General features: G+C 39.1%; 1 protein-coding gene across 10 annotated transcripts in view; it reads right to left on the bottom strand.

The window, feature by feature from the left end:
* Positions 1–18,809, bottom strand: part of Cep112 (centrosomal protein 112) — a 435,401-nt gene that overhangs the window by 346,626 nt on the left and 69,966 nt on the right. For 7 of the 10 annotated variants that reach the window (XM_030246412.1, NM_029606.3, NM_001373899.1 and 4 more), the window contains 4 exons: positions 15,660–15,746; positions 10,825–10,924; positions 7,333–7,451; positions 5,625–5,768 (listed from right to left, as the gene is read on the bottom strand). In XM_030246412.1, the coding sequence (XP_030102272.1) occupies positions 5,625–5,768; positions 7,333–7,451; positions 10,825–10,924; positions 15,660–15,746 (450 nt within the window). Of the gene's footprint in view, positions 1–5,553; positions 5,573–5,624; positions 5,769–7,332; positions 7,452–10,824; positions 10,925–15,659; positions 15,747–18,809 lie in introns of those variants that run through there. The other 3 variants (NM_001373900.1, XM_030246414.1, XM_011249301.3) reach the window with 2 other exon arrangements.

The following is an 18,809-nucleotide window of genomic DNA, read 5'->3' as shown; positions in this document are numbered from 1 at the left end:
ATACAGAACATCAAGTGATGGCACAGCACAGGCTGCAGAGTTGCAGCTGGCAGCCAGAGAATGTCAGGGCTGTCTGCCCCCACAAAAAGCTAAAAGAGGCAAGAAAGGATCTTTCTCTTACAGCATCTTCAAAGACAGCAGGTTCTGCTGATACCTTGAGTTTTAGTTGGAATGGAAACTGTTAGGCAATACATCTGTGTTGTTCCACGTCACCTAAGTCATAGTCATTCCTTTTGGCAATGCCAGATAACTAAAGCACCTATCATACTGCAAGATTTATGTTTGTGTGTTAATGACATTGTCTCTTCTACAAGTTCGATAACAAGTATGAATAGGTGTGCTCTTTGTTTTGTTTTGTTTTTTCATTTTCACATATAATGAGAGCCAAGTAAAAGGAAATCACTTTTATTTATTTTTATATGTATGTCTGTTTTTGCTAAGCTGAATGTATAAGTACATAATTGTGACAAAATACTAATCAGTGTCTTTCTTGATAGAAGCATTAGTAGCAGGTGGGATATATACTTTTTGTATATTAATTTTTATTTATCTATAGAGAATAAGAAATAATATTTGCAGGAAAATGATTCTAAGTAGGAAACATCATACACACTGTGAGAGTGTAAACGTGTGTGTGTGTGTGTGTGTGTGTGTGTGTGACTGTGCGCACACACTGCAGTTAGAAAAGGTTGACTGAAGGTAAAGAAGAAAACAGAGGGAAGTGGAACACGTGAGATGAGGGCAGCAGGGACTCTGGGAGAAGAAGGAAGAGGACAGCAAGAAGGACAGGGATTAGGGAGGGCAATGGGAAGGGGGACAAATAAAAACAAAATATGCATGAAACACCATAATGGCAGCCATTATTCACATGATAGTTTAAATAATGAACAAATTAATAACTATAGAGAAGCAGCCTTTCTTCAACTTCTGAGTCTACATATCTTTTGAAATAACTTTGATTTAGAAACTATGATTCCCACCATTATTTAACATTTCATATAAATTCTAGTCAATGTACTGCACTGTAAAATATTTGTTATCTATCCATAAGGGGTTAAAAATCTGTGACAAACATTAAAAGCAAACATATATCTTTTAAAATATATGTATATATAAATAGTATGTGTGTATGTAGTATGTATGTATGTATGTATTTAATGTGTATAGGTATTTTGCCTGCATAAATGTCCATGCACCACATGTGTGCAGTGCCCATGGAAGTACCCATTCATCAGAAACTGAAATAACAGATAGTTGTGAGTGGCAGTGTGGGTGCTGATAGCTGACACAGGTCCTCTGTATAAGCAACAAAGGTTCTTAACCATCGAACAACCCCTCTAGCCCCCAAAAGTATATGACTTTTAACCATAAAAATCAAAAATATCATAGATGATACTCTAAAGAAAAGATATTCTCAAAGAAAAGAAAAGATATTCTCCAAGTCCTGTTTCTTATGAACATAGAAAGCAAATTCTAAAAGTAACCATCAAAGGAAAGGGCTCAGACAGGACAATTGTACTCGACAAGGAAGACAGACTGCCACATTGAACATCGAGAGTAACTATAAGCTTTAGTTTCTAAGCCAGAGAAACTAGCCAGCCATAAGCAATGGAGACTTTCATTGAAAAGAAGTTACATAGCAACAGTCAAGACAGATGGAGAGAGGGAAAAAGACACCAAGTGAAACTGGAAAAACAAAAGAAGTCATGCACACAAAAACAATGACATTAGATTCCAGTCTTTCACTAATCACAACAAAGCAACAGCTACAGAGGTAAAAAGACTCATGTAAAAGCAAAACTGCCTGCACTTTCAGTAGAAAGAGATTTGTTTAACAAGACACAAAAGGCAGGACTCATGGCAATGCACTGGGGAGGCTAGAGTTGAAGGCTAGCCTTAACAACATAATAAGTACAGGCTAGCCTGAGGTAAAAACCAGACCTGTTTCAAACAAAGGAAAGGAAAGAGAAGGAGACTGGGAAAGGAAAAAATAGAAACAGAAGGGGAGGAAAGGATGAGAGGGGGGAAGAAGGAAAGGGAAGGGGAAGGTATAAGAAACAGGAAAGGGGGAAATGAAGACAATGGGAGTAAAGGGAGAGGAAGAGAGGAAACATGAAAGGAGATGAAGAAGGAAGAGTGGAAAAAGAAGCTGCAGGCAGGGGAAATAGGAAGAAATGCATCAAGTTTAAAGGATGGTTAAATCTGATGAAGTTACAGGCTTCCTTCATTCAAAGATCACCTCTCCCTCTAAGCCCATTAGCTGATTGTTATAACCTAGGGACACCGCCTCTCTCCAAAGCTGCATTCCTTTCAGGACTGGTGAAGCTTGCACCTGACATGTGAAAAGGCCAATGGGCCTTCCAGAAGCCTCCATCCTGAGGCTCACCGTCTCCTCACTCAACAAGCTCCATTTTAGTTTGCTTTCCATCTAGTTTTGGTCCATTCCACCAGGACCAAAAGCAACTTGTACAGAGAGGGCTTTATTTTGCTTCCACTTCTACATTATAGTCCATCATCTAAGGAAATCAGAGCAGAAACTCAAGGCAGGGACAAGAACCTGGTGCAGAAGTCATGGAGGAATGCTCAGCCTGCTTTCTTATATAACCAAGGATCACCAGACCAGGGGCTGTACAGTCCTCAGTGAACTGGGCCCTCCCATATTAAGAAAACATACCACAGGATTGCGCATAGGCAAATCTGATGGAAAGATTTTTCTAAACTGACATTCCTTCTTCCCAAATAATTCTAGATTTCCTCACGTTGACATAAAACTAGGCAGCACCAGCTCTCACCAAGCAATGAACTTGATCTCCTCCTTTCCCGAATAGATCTCAGAATGACAAACCCCAAGGACATGAGTTCACAGTCCAACATAACTGCGACCTGTGAAAGGTATATCACTAAAACTTATTTTTAAAGACAATGCAATTGTACAAGATTGCTTTCTATTACTGTGACAGACAAAAGCAACACAGGAGAAAAAGGTTGATTTCAGCTCACACTTAGGTCACAGTCCATCAGTGAGGAAGGTGAAGGCAGAAGCACCGACAGGAGATAAAGGAGAAGCTAGGAAGAAATGCTGGTCACTGTGTCTTTCACTAGCTCTTGCTTAACCACTTACATATACCAAACCTACCTATCTATGGTTAGCGTGCCCACAATGTACTGGACTCTCTCATGTCTATCATAAATCAAAACAACCACTCAGAGACATGGCCACAAGACAGTCTGATCTAGACAATTCTCCAGCTGAGGGTTCACATGGCCACAAGACAGTGTGATCCAGACAATTCTCCAGCTGAGGGTTCTTCTCCTCAGGTGACTCTAGGTTGTGTGAAGTTGAGAGTAAAAACATACCAGGACAACAATATGGATCATGTTGTCATTTATAATATACAGAACATTATTATAATAATAAATATACTCAAGATAGTATGCACAAATGACATGAGGAACTGGTTAGGAGGGCTTTTTCAGAGTCAAACAAAAATACTGGGCATGAAAAAAAAGTTAAAAGTGTAACAAATCTATTAAAGAATGGATTGATGAAAATAGAATAAAATAAGAAGCATTCACAGATAGAAATAAAGAACAGTGAGAAATTATAAGGCCTAAACGAAAGAAAATACAAAATAAGGCCTAAGCTAAGATCTTTTTTGAAAAATAATTTCTATGAAGACATTTATCATAACAAATGAAAAAATATTTAAAGGCCTCAAAATAATGACAAATGACATTTTTAGAAACACCATAGTGACATGACAATTAGTGTATGTGAAACCTAGGAATCTGTTAGTGTTTAAAACTACTTATTCACTTGGAAAGCACTAGGGGCCACATCTTTTTCTAATGTGTGCCTGCCAGCGTAGCCCACTGTTGCCTGCTCAGTAACCGTCTAAAGGCACGGACACTCTTCCTTGTGAGCGCCTTGGCTTTCACTGTCTTCTCTGGGAGGTCAGACAGTAGTGCTTTACAGCCTGCCATTAGCAAACTGCACCGAACCCAGAGCCTTCCTTCTCTTCAGAAAAATCACCCAGCTTTTTCCTGAGGAGTTAGGAGTCAGACAACCCAGTTCATATGGGGGAGTCCATAGAGACACAGCATCCTGTTGGTGCTCATTCTCTCATTTTAAAAGCTGCATCAGAGACATCTGAGCCACACGCAAATGCAGGCGCATTATGATGTGCCCTCACCCTTATTGCTGCTAACAGACCCAAGAATGTCAACACTGCAGGCCTGATGCCTCTACAGCTCTGAGTCCTGTGCTTTCTTGAACCTGTCAGATCAATTTCAACTCTTCTGCTGCATTTCCAGTGCTGTTATGATTTGAATCTGAACTGTTCCCCACAGGGTCATGTTTTGAAAGCTTTGTCTCCAAGTAGCTGTGCTGTTTTGTCAAGCCTTTAAGAGGTGGGACTCTGACTGGCTAAGGACAGGCCTTTGAAGGATAGTTTCTGTATCCTGGATCTGTTGGTAATTTCTTTGCATCTTAGCCTGATGTTATATAAGGAACCTCTGTGACATGTTCCTGTCATCATGAACTTCACAGGCCTTCCCTGGCATCACAGACCCTCAGCAACAGTCAGTCAAAAGAAAACTTTCCTTGCATAGTATCCGTAAGGTATTTTGTCACAATGACATAAATGTTAACAAATACAAACTCCAAAAATTATACTAACCTCGTAAGTTCTTTTCCATCTTCATTCCTGACTTCATCTCTTTCTCATCATTTTTACAAGGAGTCAAAAATCCTATCCTCAAGTCAGTGTTAGTTTCTTAGTCTGTCTTTTTTACTTATATAACTCTATTTTTCTAATATGTTTCATTTTCAAAGATAGTATCAATAAAACTAAATATTAAAATTTTATTATGTGTATGTCAATTTAATATTTCCAATAACTTCCTATTATTTTTGTACTACAAAATGAGAAAACTTAACATTCAAAGCATTAAGAAGACATATAGATTGTTAACAATTTGAGATTTCTCCAAGTGACATATATATATGGTGCTTCAGATAATGCTCTACTAAGAAAATGTGTAACACTTCTTACTTTCTTCACACCAACTTTAAATATTTTCAGAAAAACACTTGTATCTTAGGTTTAAAAGAATTTTAAAGAGAAAAATTATTTCTGAATTAAAAATTAATGAAAAAAAATTTGCAACCACTTCTAAGAAATTGAGAAGCATAAGTAACACAGAAGAGTCAGGCTCGGCCTCTTAGTGAACTCCTAGGCCTGTCCACTGCTACTGTCTCCTGAAAAAAAGGAATGCTCAAGGATGGCCTAGTCCGGCATCAAGGTGAGGAGAAGCCCGTGGTCCTGTGAAGGCTCTATGCCCCAGTGTAGGGGAATGCCAGGACAGGGAAGCGGGAGTGAGTGGGTTGGTGAGCAAGGAGAGGGGAAAAGGGGATAGAGGGAGGGGGTTTTCGGGGCGGGGGGGGACGACCAGGAACAGGGATAACATTTGAAATGTAAATAAAAAAGTATCCAATAAAAAAAGAAAGTATTGCTCTTCCTTTAAATTTCATAGCAAGTTTATGGAAAGTACCTATCAGTGAAGCATGAGGTCATGGAAACTAAGATGAGTGTGCAAAGTCAGACAGAGAAGACACCACTCACTGTGGACTGCATCTGCACCACATAGTCTGCCTCCATTTTACTCAGCCGCACATTTGTGTCCTCCAGCAGTTCCTGGATGGTCTCCGTATGGTGCTTTTGAAGCTCAAATTTGTCCTTTTCCATTTCTGCTACAGCATTGTGAAGCTGCACAATGAAGTCAAGAGTCTTTCACTACCATGGAATATGCCATTTTGAAATTCAATAAATGCTTTTCAATATTCCTATTTATATCTATAAAATAATTTGAACAAGGATCTAAAACCCACAAGTAAAAATACTATACAAAGAAGATACAAATTTTTCCTGTTTTCCTGAACAGAAAATTTCAATAGGCAGATATTAAAGAAATGTCCTATCTTGTGTAGAAATTAAGTAAACCTGATTGATAACATATTTCTCAATTAACATTATTATTAGTGGTCTCCACAATACAAACAGAAAGACACACGCTAACAATCTTGAGGACAGTATCTCAGTGTCTGCATCACTTGTTTCAGTTGTACAGTAGAAGTGTGGAAATGCTTCCTATGCAAGTTCCCAACAAGAAGCCTGCTTGGCATCCCATAGCCAATAAAACCCCAGACACAGAGATCACGGTTATGAGTGGGATACAGAGTAAGGCTGATAACGAAGAAGAATTGTACATCACAAATGCTGTGTGCAAAGTTCTTAGCTGATCAATATTCTTATGTTATGTTGCTTAAGTGGCTGAAGCTTTAACAAAATCACTATGAACTAAGGTAAAAGAGCCGAAGCCAAAAGTGGAGACCCAGGCAGGTTTCAGTGTCGAGCTGAGGCTGGAAGCTGCTCTTAGCCCATAGCCATCCGCTCTTTCATCTTCCTGAGAACTGAACTTTAACGTACATTAGTGCCACTCATGAGACGGGGAGCTCAGGAGTTAGAAAGTCTAGCAGATGCCTTTGACTCACTGTCCATGAACAGAGAGAGAGGCGGGGCTAAGGAAGGCAGTGTGGATTCCTATCTGGCAGGGAAGACACTGGAGGAACAGGAGGCCAAGTCGTGGTGAGAACCAGATGCAGACAGGCAAGATGCAGGACCCGACTGGGAAGAGTCTCGAGGACCGTGACTCTAGTTTCTAGCTTAGCGAGAAGAGTGAGGATGCTCAGAAGCAGCCGTCCAGAAGGCCCTTCAGCTCTGCATGTAATACAGGCAGTTTTGACCTCTGTAAGTACTCCTTCAAATCTGACCAGTGAACCTGTAATTTTCTGAAGTCTGTTTTCATACCAGGGATACACTTAGAACCAAAAGTGATCCAAGATGATCACTAAGCCCCAGTATCAACACTTCGATGCTTCCCCAGTGCGTGCAAGCCAAACTACCCACTACGGATTCTACTCACATCACAACAACTTTGTACTGTCAGCTTCAGCCTGGGCTAGATAATGACACTGGCATTTTAAGAGAGAAATGACACAAATCCCAAATTGAAACCATTATTCCCATAATCATATTAGCTAAAACCTATTGGCTATGACAAAAAAATACAAAACATTACCTCAATTAAAAATAAGCAAAAATATGACTTTAAAACAAAACTATTTCCAGAATATAGACTTTGAGATGAAAGTATACCAGAACAGGAGCACCAGCAATTTCGAGCTTCTCCTGAAGCTTTCCGCATTTTCTGCACTTGCTAGCATGTCTCTCTCAGATGGGCACAGTCCTGGGCCTGACTTTCAGAGCTTACCTTTTTTTCCCAATCATTATTCAGAGACTCTGTGCTTTGCTCACAGATCTTCTTCAGCTCGGTTATCTGGTTTTCTTTAGTTTCTCTGATAACCTGACAGTCACGGATAAGGATCTGAACTGTCAAAAACAATGGCAATATAGTTAAACCAGTTCTAGGAACCATATTAGAATTTGATATCTAAATGATACATTTAGTAGATAGCTTTCACTTACTTACTTTTCTAAAAAAAACCCTCTTATTTCATTGTTTTTTGCTATTTCTATAATCATAGAAGAAACTGATTAAATTAGCCTTTATTCTCTCCCTAGAACATTTAAATAGCATGCTAGTCTCAAGTATTTCTCCTCTAATATGGCAGATCCGACAGGAGGACCAGCTGGAAATCATGCTAAAGTTCTACTCCCCTAAAGGATATGGCTCAAGGGCTTAACTGGGAAAACAGCTCTTTATAATCCAGCTGCTCTTGGCTCCATCTCGTTTCTTCTACATCACAAAACGGCACTGTAAACACAACTTCTCTGCGGGCTCCCGTGGACATGCACTCATGCTACCAATGCCATCACCTACTTCTTTATATATCCTTCTTCTACTGTGGAAAAGTTTCTGCTTATGGAGTATCAGCTCAGGTATAGTCTCTTAAAAATACCAACCAAATAGATTCTTCTCGTTGAAAAGAGAGAAAGAAACCCCTCTAATTTGCACAAAATCAGGTCTCTAGGCATATATGTAGGCAGAATATTGTACACAAAATAAATAAATAAATCTTTCTTAGAACCGGAGGATATTTTAATTTTTAATTTATTTTATGTATATCAGTGCTCTGCTGCATGTACACCTGCATGCCAAAAGAGAATATCAGATCCCTTTATAGATGGTCGTAAGCCACCCATATTGGAATTAAACTCAGGATCTCTGAAAGAAGAGCCAGTGAGCTTAACCACTTAGCCATCTCTCCAGTCCATAAATAATCTTAAGAAAAGAAAACATTCTTGCTTTTATTTTAAATTGCTGAACCACACTTTTATTACTAATGATGGTGTATGGATTTCCATATGGATTTGTACTTCGATGCACATGAATGCATACATCTCATTAATACATCTTGATATAGTTGTTTGTAAAATGCACACTATATAAAACTTTATAAAATGTTTGTAGAATTTAATAATGATTAAACACTGTATGCCCATAAGAACATTATCCAAAGCAAATTAATTTAGCATACAAGCACAATGCAGTGACCTTATATAATTTTGTTGTCCATGGTATAAGTGACCATGCATGGGCACTTGGTAATGAGCTACACCACCAGTAAAGATCCCATAGAATATTCAAGTCCACACACACACATTTTTGTGAGTTTTGAACCTAGTTGTGAATTGTTCTGTATACAGAGTATAAACATCTTCAAATTGGCAAGGTAATTTGTGATGGTTTCCCACCGTTTCTACTACTGTTAAAAACAGCATATTATAACTGCAGTCCGGTCTGCCTAGTTATTTGTTTCCAAACGGTGTGAGTCTGATACAGTCTGATATACTCTGTGAGTGAACTTCTCCCTTCCTCAACCCATAACTTCTACAAGGATGCCTTTCATACACACACACACACACACACACACACACACACACACACACACATATTTTAATTATGTATTTTCCTCATTTACATTTCCAATGCTATCCCAAAAGTCCCCCATACCCTCCCCCTCCAAGGATGCCTTTCTAACTGAGCAAAACGTCTTCCTCCTTGAACTCTCCCTGACTCTAACCACATCTAACTCTCTATGTCTATGTTGCATCTTTCAATCTTACCCATTTGTTTTTCCACATATGTAGACACATTTCATTCATTATTTTTCTTGTCTATGTATCTGCTACTGTGTTCTCACCTGAAAAACCTCCATATCTAGCTTCTAATGTGAAATGTTAAAACACAAATATAATCATAATGCGGTAACCATAAAATGCCCATTGCTCATAAACAGCTACAGTATTAGTGCACAATTCACATATTTTTCCAAAATAGCCAGGCGTGTGAAGACCAATCAACTAGCTGTGCCTCCTAGAGAGCACTTTTCACACACTACAAATTCCTCCCTTCAAAGTACTGGCGAGGCTTGCCCCCACCTGGCTTGTAAGGTCAGGTGAGACTGTGCATGCTCGGGGCATGCCTGTAGACTCATCAAGCTTCTTGCATTTAACTTTTTACTAGTTCTTTTTTTAAAAGCTGTTTTGTTTTCTTCCTTTTCTCTAAACTATAGACATTTATCATTCAGTGCCATCTCAGCTATTACTATCTCAGATCTTTTCCTTAATTGTTCCCTCAAAGATAAATGTGAGTTGTGTCTCCTACACTATTCAAAGGATTGACATTTACCTGTACAAATTGTTACTAGGGTTTTCAGTTACATATAACAAGGCTTTCTATATATACAGTTTTTGGAACTATAAAAGAGTTAAGAATTCAAGCATATATGTCCTCTATATCTTTTTTACAGCACGAATATAAGTGAGGTTCTTTCAATCTATGATGTCCATTCTGCATTTAGAATTCACTTCTTGCTTTAAAAAAAAAAAGCCTGAATATTTTTCAAGTTTAAAGATGTTTGAGATACCTAACATAAAATAGAGTGAGAAAGAAAATCTAGAAATATCAAATACTTTAGCTATCACTGATAACAATTACAAAAAAATTCCAATTTATGGGTTAATTCTCACATGTAACTGCCCCACTAAACTGTTAGGAACATTACTGTCCATTCTACTACAGTAGGTTTGCTCTGGGAGAATCTCAATAAACTTGGCAGCACCCTAGATCAAAGTCCTCCTTTGCCCCTCATTCTTACTCATTGCCTACATCTCTTCTGTTAACCAGATCTTAATCCCTCAGTTCCACACTTACTAATCCCAAGGCCAGAACTCAAACATTCTAACCCTTTATCAAAGCATGTGCAAAATTACACAAGTGGACAGACAGACAGAGCCACAAGTCTGCGGACTAGAGATGTGCTCAGTGGTCAAACATTTGCCCTGTGTGTAAACACACACACAACTCACCAATTTTATTCTGCCTACACCAATACAAGAAACTTCTCTTTTCAACTAATCAAATAATGTCCAAACTCAAACAAATGTTATTTTCCCAAAACATGCTATCTCCCTTGTGAACACTTGAGAACTTTAATTCTGGTTCATGGTTACTTAAATGCTTGGGTTTTCCTTCTCAATGAATGCAGGAAATTAAACTAAAAATATCCAATTTACTGTATAAGTGGGAAATATAGTAAAGATTTTTTATCAATTCCAACTGCCACTGCGCAACACACACACACACACTTACTTTGCCTAGTTACATGAAAGCCCATACAAATTTCATGTATTGTTGGAAGCTCACAGTCTCAGAAATGAAATTTTACTTTTACATTTTAAATTTTAAATTGTTAAAATAAATGTAAACTGTTATTGGAAGATTTACATCAGACACCACCTTTCTTTTCAAGCTTTCGTATGGTCTCCTCAGTTTCAGTTTGTTTCTTTTTGTATAAGATTTTCAACTCTTCTAATTCATTATTCTTTCTTTCTAAAATCTGAAAAAACAATGTATAGTACTTTAGTATATAAAATTAGCATAGAATATGTAATTATAAGTGAACACAGTATTTTGCAAGTCTATCAGTTTCATAAATGATTCCACCTAAATACAAAAATTACTTTATACACACTGATAAAATATTAATATACCAGAATTACTAATTTTAGAATGTTTTGTATAGACTTTTCAATACAATTTTAAGAAGACTATGAATAAAAATTACATGAATCCCTAGAACATGGTTTGGAAATTAAACTGTCCAAAAGTAACAAAGAGACATCATCAGAAACAGGCTCTTGGGCCGTGCGCTGGCATACAGTGTCCTTCATGCAGACATGCAGGGTCCCTGCCACCAGTGTCCTACTGCCCTGCTGCTTAAAGCCAAGGTCTCTTCCAAGATGATCATTTACAACAAGCTCCATTCTAGGTGTTTTGTGAATCAGAAAAATAAATGAACTCAAAATGTCAAAAACGTTAATAAGTCTTACACCATTTATGTTTTACTAGTTGTTTCAAATATAACCACTTAATAAATATAGCTATGTCTTTATACTTTGGAATAAAAATATCAAATTAAAAAGAGAAATAACCAAAATAGGAAAGTTAATAAACAGTAGAAAATGTTGCCTAGGAGTGCAAAGGAAACCCAGAGTGAGGAGCAAGTGGGCCTAGATGCTGCCCTCACAATGCAGCTGGACTCCCACACGCCCTAAACCAACATTAAGTAAAGTTGTCCAATGACCCCAAAGTAGTGTCCCTTGGTGTTTTTATTAGTAGCATTCTATTTTACCTTTCTTGTTTCAACATCAACCCTATGCCTGCTGGATCATATCCCACGAAACATGAGCCAAAATCATTTTCCCTTTCTTAAGCTGCTTTTTCTCAGGTACTTGGTATAAGTGGTACAAAATTAGTTAACATAATAAGTTGTGGCTACAAAGTGAGCTCACTGCTGTGATGAGCCTTTGGAACTGGTCTGCAGGAGGGCAGGGAAGATGTGAGAGCTGCAGGCTAAAGAAACCCACACATGGAGCTTAAGAAGCCCTTCTGGCTCAGGGCTGGGAAACTAGGAGACCAATAAAAATAGAGATATTGGATCAGAAGGGATCACGGACTCTATCAGAAGCTGGGCTAGATGCCATTCATGTTTCACTCTGGCAAAGAATTTGGCTGCATTCTGCTCATATCCTGAAAATACATGACTGAAAATGCTTAACTAAAACGTCACAGACAAATCGGTGAAAGGAAACTCTGAGAAAGCAAATTAGCCATGCTGTGGCATAGTTTACCAGTTACTATTTTAGTTGGATTTATAGAGAATGAGAACAGAAAGAAATGTACAATTTGACAAAAGAAAACAAAACTTTGAATCTAGTTAAAACTGAGGACAGAGAAGGTGGGGACAAAACGTGTATTTGCTCAATAGAATAGAACCATTAGCGAGAAATCAGCTTCAGCGCTGGGCCAACAGGAAAGGAGGCAAAATGTTCAAGATTTCGCACATACAGAGCAGCAGGATTAGAGCTATGCAAAGTTATCCAAAGCTTCCCATTTGAAAAGAGAGTGAGTAAACATAGAGAGCCAGCAGGGAATTCTGCTCAAGCAGGGTTACCTAGCTCAGTGTTTTTACCAGGTTTACGCTCAAAGACACACAGATGAAATCCTGAAATCCAGCTCTGGACCAAGGGATCCAGGATACATCTCAAGTTACTATGAAGACATAATGTTGTCCATGTGGGGCTGGTTTTGAAACTATGAAGAGTGAGATAACAAACAAAGGCTTGTGCAGAGTTCTAGAAAGTAACCGAGGCAGGCAAAGGCCCAAGAGAGAGAGTTGTGTTATAGGCAACTGAGCTGGGGAAGCAAAGCTAACCAAGCTCAAGGGAGAAGCCCATATGATACTACCACAACCCACACATGCCTAGAATGGAGCTGAAGGTCTGGTATTCCTATGACACCTGTCATTGCTACTATGGTCTGGTCTATTCTCCCTTCCTTCACTCTGGAATGGAAATGGTTCGTCCCATGACATTACGTGCTGAAAACATATAATTGAAAAAGGCTCATATTTAAGGGACTGCCTTGAGTCTGAGAAAAGACATGGTCTTTGCTCTTTTGAACAGTACTGAAACTATGAGACTATGGAATTTTTAAAGGCTTAACTGAATGCATTTTGAATTTTGAGAAGGCCACGATCTCCCAGGTCCCAATATTTGGAATATTTGGTTTGTATATAAAATGCCCTCCAAAGGCTCTAGTATTTGAACATCTACTTCCCAGCTGACAGTACTAGTTTGAGAGACTGTGGACCATTTGGAAGATGGGGTCTCACTGGAGGAAGTAGGGCTTTGGTGTCAGGAATAGAGATGCATTTCCCCCCAACTTTCTCCAGTGTCTTCTAAAATGATAAGCCAAGAAAAAGAAAAAGAAAAGCCTTTCTCCCATGTTTCTTGTCAAGCATTGCTCATGATGATAAAAAGCTAACTGGGTTGGGGAGGGAGGACAAAATGGTAAACACCAAGTTCAGTGAAGGACTGTGTCTCTGAAAATGAACTGGAAAATGGTAGAGGGAGATATGAAAAGCAGGCCTCTAGCCTCCACAGGCACATGTCGTAGGAATACACCCATATACACATTTTGCATATGCACACACACACCACATGTACACATGCATGTGCACACACACCACATATACATATGCATGTCCATACACACCATAGGTACACATGTATACATGCATGTGCACACACACATGTACACACATGTATACATACCACATGTACACATGAATGTGCACACACACACACACACCGAGAGAGGATGACTCAAATAATATGCTTGACTTAATACTAAAGTATTTTCGGTTTCAGAGATGTCTGCGTACATGATAGAGTGGCCTCGGTTTTCTGCCTTTGCCCCTGCTTTGTTTTCCTTTGTTTAGTTCTGGTGGTGCATACCAGCTACTCTAGAGACCAAGGCAAGAGGAAGATGAGGTCATGGTGTGCCTGGACTACAGATGTGTTTAAGGCCAGCCTGAGCCCCTAGTGCTAGGATTAGTATGTCTAGCTGATTCTGTCTTTGTTATTCAGTTTGGGGTAGCAGACACATAGGCTTAGTTTTTAAAGTACATGTGTAAACTTTCTATTTGTACAAACCTCATGCATTTAAAACACATCATTAGCACAAAAATGCTTAATAATTATAAACATATAGCATGAACTAAAATTCTATATAGCAAAGCATAGCTGATGTTTGCTGAGACACTAGGAGAGATACAAATTCAATTAAAGTATTAAAAAATTGGGGTCAAGCCAATCAAAGAAAACACATGGTGGAACTTGTGGCTCTAGCTATATATGTAGCAAAGGTTGGCCTAGTCGGTCATCAATGGGAGGAGAGGCTCTTGGTCCTGTGAAGGCTCTATGCCCCAGTATAGGGGAATGCCAGGACTAGGAATGGGAGTGGGTGGGTTGGGGAGCAGGTAGGGGGGAGAGGATTTTCGGAGGGGAAACTAGGAAAGGGGATAACATTTGAAATGTAAATAAAGAAAATATCTAATTAAAAAAAAGAAATTAATTTGCATCACACATACACAAACAAACAATTGGGGTCAAGCTTGGTAGTACAGAGCTACAACTTAACTACTTGAGATGCTGACACAGGATGGTCACAGAGTAAGCTTAAGGCCAGGCTAGACACTGATCTAGATACTGTCTCAAACATATTTTTTTAAATGTGTGGGAAGGTAGGCTAATAGTAGTATAGTATTTCCCTAGCATTTATGAATCCTTGGCTCATAAGACACATAATAAGTGAGTAAATAAATAAACAAATAAATAGACAGATACTGAAAACTGGAAAGCAAAATCTGAGAGACATACTCAAAAAGGAAGCCTGACAGTCCATGCCAGCATCACACTACATGCGGTCAACAGCAAACAAAACGAAGTCCAAGAGGTTGCTTGTCCGTTTTATTGTTGCTCTGTGCATCACAGACCCACAGGACAATTAACTTTATTTGAAATAAAAGCTCTATTCTATAGGCATCTGGGTCTTTGCTGTGAGTAGACCAAGGGTTCTTTCTGAATCTAAGGAGAGCAAGGTGCAGTGGCACTCAGGAGCCTCGGTGAAAAGAACACGGCTTGAGGCAGGTGGGAAACAATGGGATCCTCATTCTAATTACTTAATTAAAAACAGAAACTGAATCAGAAAGCTGCAACAGTCAAGATAAAAGAAACTATAGTGTTTACAGCTGCTATCTGACTTCACATTTCAAGAATGGTGCAAAACCTGATGGTAAAGTCCTGTCTCTCCGGCTACTTGAGAAGGCAAAGCAAGAGGGTGATGCGGCCAGGGCCAGGCTGAGGAACATAGTAAGGTCCTGTCCTAAAACAGCTCACCAATACAGTATTTTCTGGTCTTAAGTTCTTCAGCTACACAAGTACACACAAATACACTCATTAGTAATGATCAGTAAACACTATATGAAATTCAGTCTTAAAATAACAGGTAATGTAACCGGTAATATAAAAACAGGATAGAAATAGACACACTTTACAAATAAAGTTGACAGATAACTTTTGAAGGGACTTTACTTCAGCAAATTTCATTTATGACATACACTATTTTCAAATGCCTAGTCCATGGGTAGATGGAGAGATAGATGTGTGGCCCGTCCCAAGCCCCAGGGTGCAGTGACACTGCACACAACAGATGTGACACATCCCTACCTTCTGCACTTCGGCATCATGCTTCTGCTGCAGCTTAAGTTTCTCTTCAGAAAATTTTGCTTCCATCATTTTTGTTTTCATGTCCAACTTCAAGGGAAAGATTTCCAAGATTAGCAGAGCATCTCTTATAGTGGTGTATTACATTCAAACCCACACAGGACTTTGGGCTTTATTATTTCCATTTTAGTAAGTCTCTTCCAACTTTTTCTCTCTGCTCACATCTGCTTGCTCATTTCAAAATACTTTTAGCTATGTGTTGAAATATGACATTTTAAAAGAAAGAATATTCATATAAATGGCAAATGACTGTCTAGGCGGCTGGCACAGTAAAGTGCTTGCTATGCAAGAGTGACTTTGATCCTGAGCCCATGCTCTAACCACAACCAAACCAGGCATGGCAGTGCACATCCCAGCTCTGGGAGAGCAGAAACAGGAGGGTCCTGAGACTGGCTGGACAGAATACCCTGGCGTACTTGGTAGCTTGTATGACAATAAAATTGATTGTTCCTTTCAAATAATGAAAATAAAGCAAACAAATATTTTCTCAAATTAAAATTTGAGTACGTCAAATAAAAATCTCAGTGAAACTCCTTACCAATGAAACAGGTCACACAGAAAACAGAATAGTCAGACACAAGCATTAAGTCAGAGGATATGGAGCATTTGTTAAGGTCAACAATAAATTTAAATATATATAAAGGAATACTATATATAAGCTTTTTGATACAGTGTGAAAAGACCAAATTTATGAGGTGTAGAGGTATATAAAAGAAAAATTCCATATTAAAGACATAAAAAGTGTATTCAATATAATAATGGAAGAAAATTGTCCAATACTAGGGAAATAGATAACCATCCAGATAAAAAGAGGCAGTAAGAACCAGAAAAGGAAATTCCCCACATTGTACTATAGCCAAAACACTTAAAACTCAGAAAAAACAAAATGCACTGAAAATGGCAAGAGCGAAGGACCAAGCTGCACATGAAGGCAGGCCTGAGATTTCAGCGCCAACTCTAAGCACTAGGAGGCCATGAAAGCGTACACTGCAAGTTCTGAAAGACTCCACTGCCTACTCAGCTACTCTATCCAACAGGACTGTCACAATATTAGGAGAAGGAAAACTTTCTGAGACAAAAGTAGGCTAAAGCATTATCTGACCGCGAGGCCAACACTGCAGCTGATACTGGAAGACTTTGAATGGAAGAGCTTGAAACACACATTGAAGAAGCTACATGAGCAGGAGAGGGAGACGTTCCAAGATAATTACCAACAGAATAAGGCCCTAAGAACCATCAGACACTACAAAATTAACAACAAATGACAAGAATAACAATTCTGAATATCAGTGGACTAGACTCTCCAATCATCAGGTACAGAATAACCGACTGAATTAGAAAGCACGGGCCCTCTTTTAGTTGTATATAAAGGGACATGCCTCACAAAGACAGACAGCCATGTTAGGTTGAAAGAATGGGCTGGTTATGGTGACGCATACTGATAGAATTTGCTGAAGGAGGCAGAGACAGGAGGATCACGAGTTCGAGGCCAGCCTGAGCTACACCTTTGAACAGTCAGAGGGTGGATGGGGGAAGGGGGTGCAGGGGGGATAAAATGAATGTAAAAAAGAAGGAAGGGAGGGAGGGAGGGAGGGGGAGGGAGGGAGGGAGGGAGGGAGGGACGGACGGACGGACGGAGGAAGGGCGAGCAAAGGTATTTCAAGCCACTGGTACCAGGAGACAAATGGGGGTCAGTACTCTCATCCCTGACAAAACAGACTTCAAACCAACACTACTCTCAGGAGAGACAATGGTCTCTTCATACTGACTAAGGAGACAATCCATCAGGAGAACATTACAATTCTATTACACTGAACACAGGTGACACAGTTCTATACAGCAAATACTATGAGACTGATTTACACCAACACAGTGATAGTAAGTGACTTTAGTACTCTATTCTCACCAACAGAGAAGTCATCTAGACAAGACACAAACAAGCATCAAAGATGAATGATGGCATAGATAAAATGAACTAACAGGCTCTACAGACAACTCCACCTGAGCACTAAGAATACACATTTTTTTCTGCCAGGCCACATGTTCTAGGGCACAAAGTCCCACCCCCAATCTTCCACCCCAAAAGAAGAAAATTGAAATAATGCCTTGTATTCTATCTCAACACAGAATAAAACTAGAAATCAACAGCAAGCGAAACCACAGAAAATACACAAACTCAAGAAGACTAAACACTACCTACTGAATAATAACTCTGCCACTGAAGAAATCAAAGGAATTTGCACTTTTCCATGAAGATGAACATACAGGATTCCAAAACCTATGAGATACAATAAAGACAGTGAAATCTAAATGTTCAAATGACAAAGTCAGGAGAAACTCAAACCAGCAACAATGACATCTTAAGGCATGGGAAAAACAGGATCAAACAAGACCCAAACCAAGTAAACAGGAATAATAAAGATCAGGGCAAAAATCAATGAAATAGAAACAAACTAACAAAAGCAATAAAATAATGAAGAGTTACTGCTTTGAAAAACAAAATTGACAAACCCTTCACCAAATCAATAAAAGCTAGAGAGAAGACTCAAAACTCTAAGACCAGAGATAAGAAGCAGATTACAATAGATAGCAATGAAATACACAAAATCCTGCGAACATACTCTCCCAAATTTGAACTCTACAAAATTAGAAATATAAAAAGATGAAATTATAAATAGATGTGACCTAGAAAACTTAAAACAAACACACAAAAAGAAAACACATAAAAATGTAAATATGTCCATAGCAAGCAATATGAATAAAGACAGTCACAAAAGGCCTGCATATGCACTGGAGACTCGGGAGCCTCTCCTAAGCACAGCTCCTTCCCTTTGCCGTCCCTTCCCGGACTTGCCCAGTTCTAGACGGTAGCTCAGAAACTCTCTTTATTCCTGAAATACCTTTGTGAGTAAGACACTTCTTTTCTTTCCCATTCCCCCTATCCTTGCCTACCTCATCCCCTCCCCTTACCCTCTGACTGTACCAACCTCCACAACCACAGGCCTAGCTCAAGGTCAGGGGCCTTTGAACCTGTGCTTTCTTTGACAGCCACTTCTGACTGGTGAGATCCTCCTTTCTTCTACCATCCTTCCC

Source organism: Mus musculus, chromosome 11, assembly GCF_000001635.26.
Source record: "Mus musculus strain C57BL/6J chromosome 11, GRCm38.p6 C57BL/6J".
Classification (NCBI taxonomy): Eukaryota; Metazoa; Chordata; class Mammalia; order Rodentia; family Muridae; genus Mus; species Mus musculus.
Note: the sequence above shows the minus strand (reverse complement) of the source record. Positions and strands in the feature narration are given on the sequence as shown.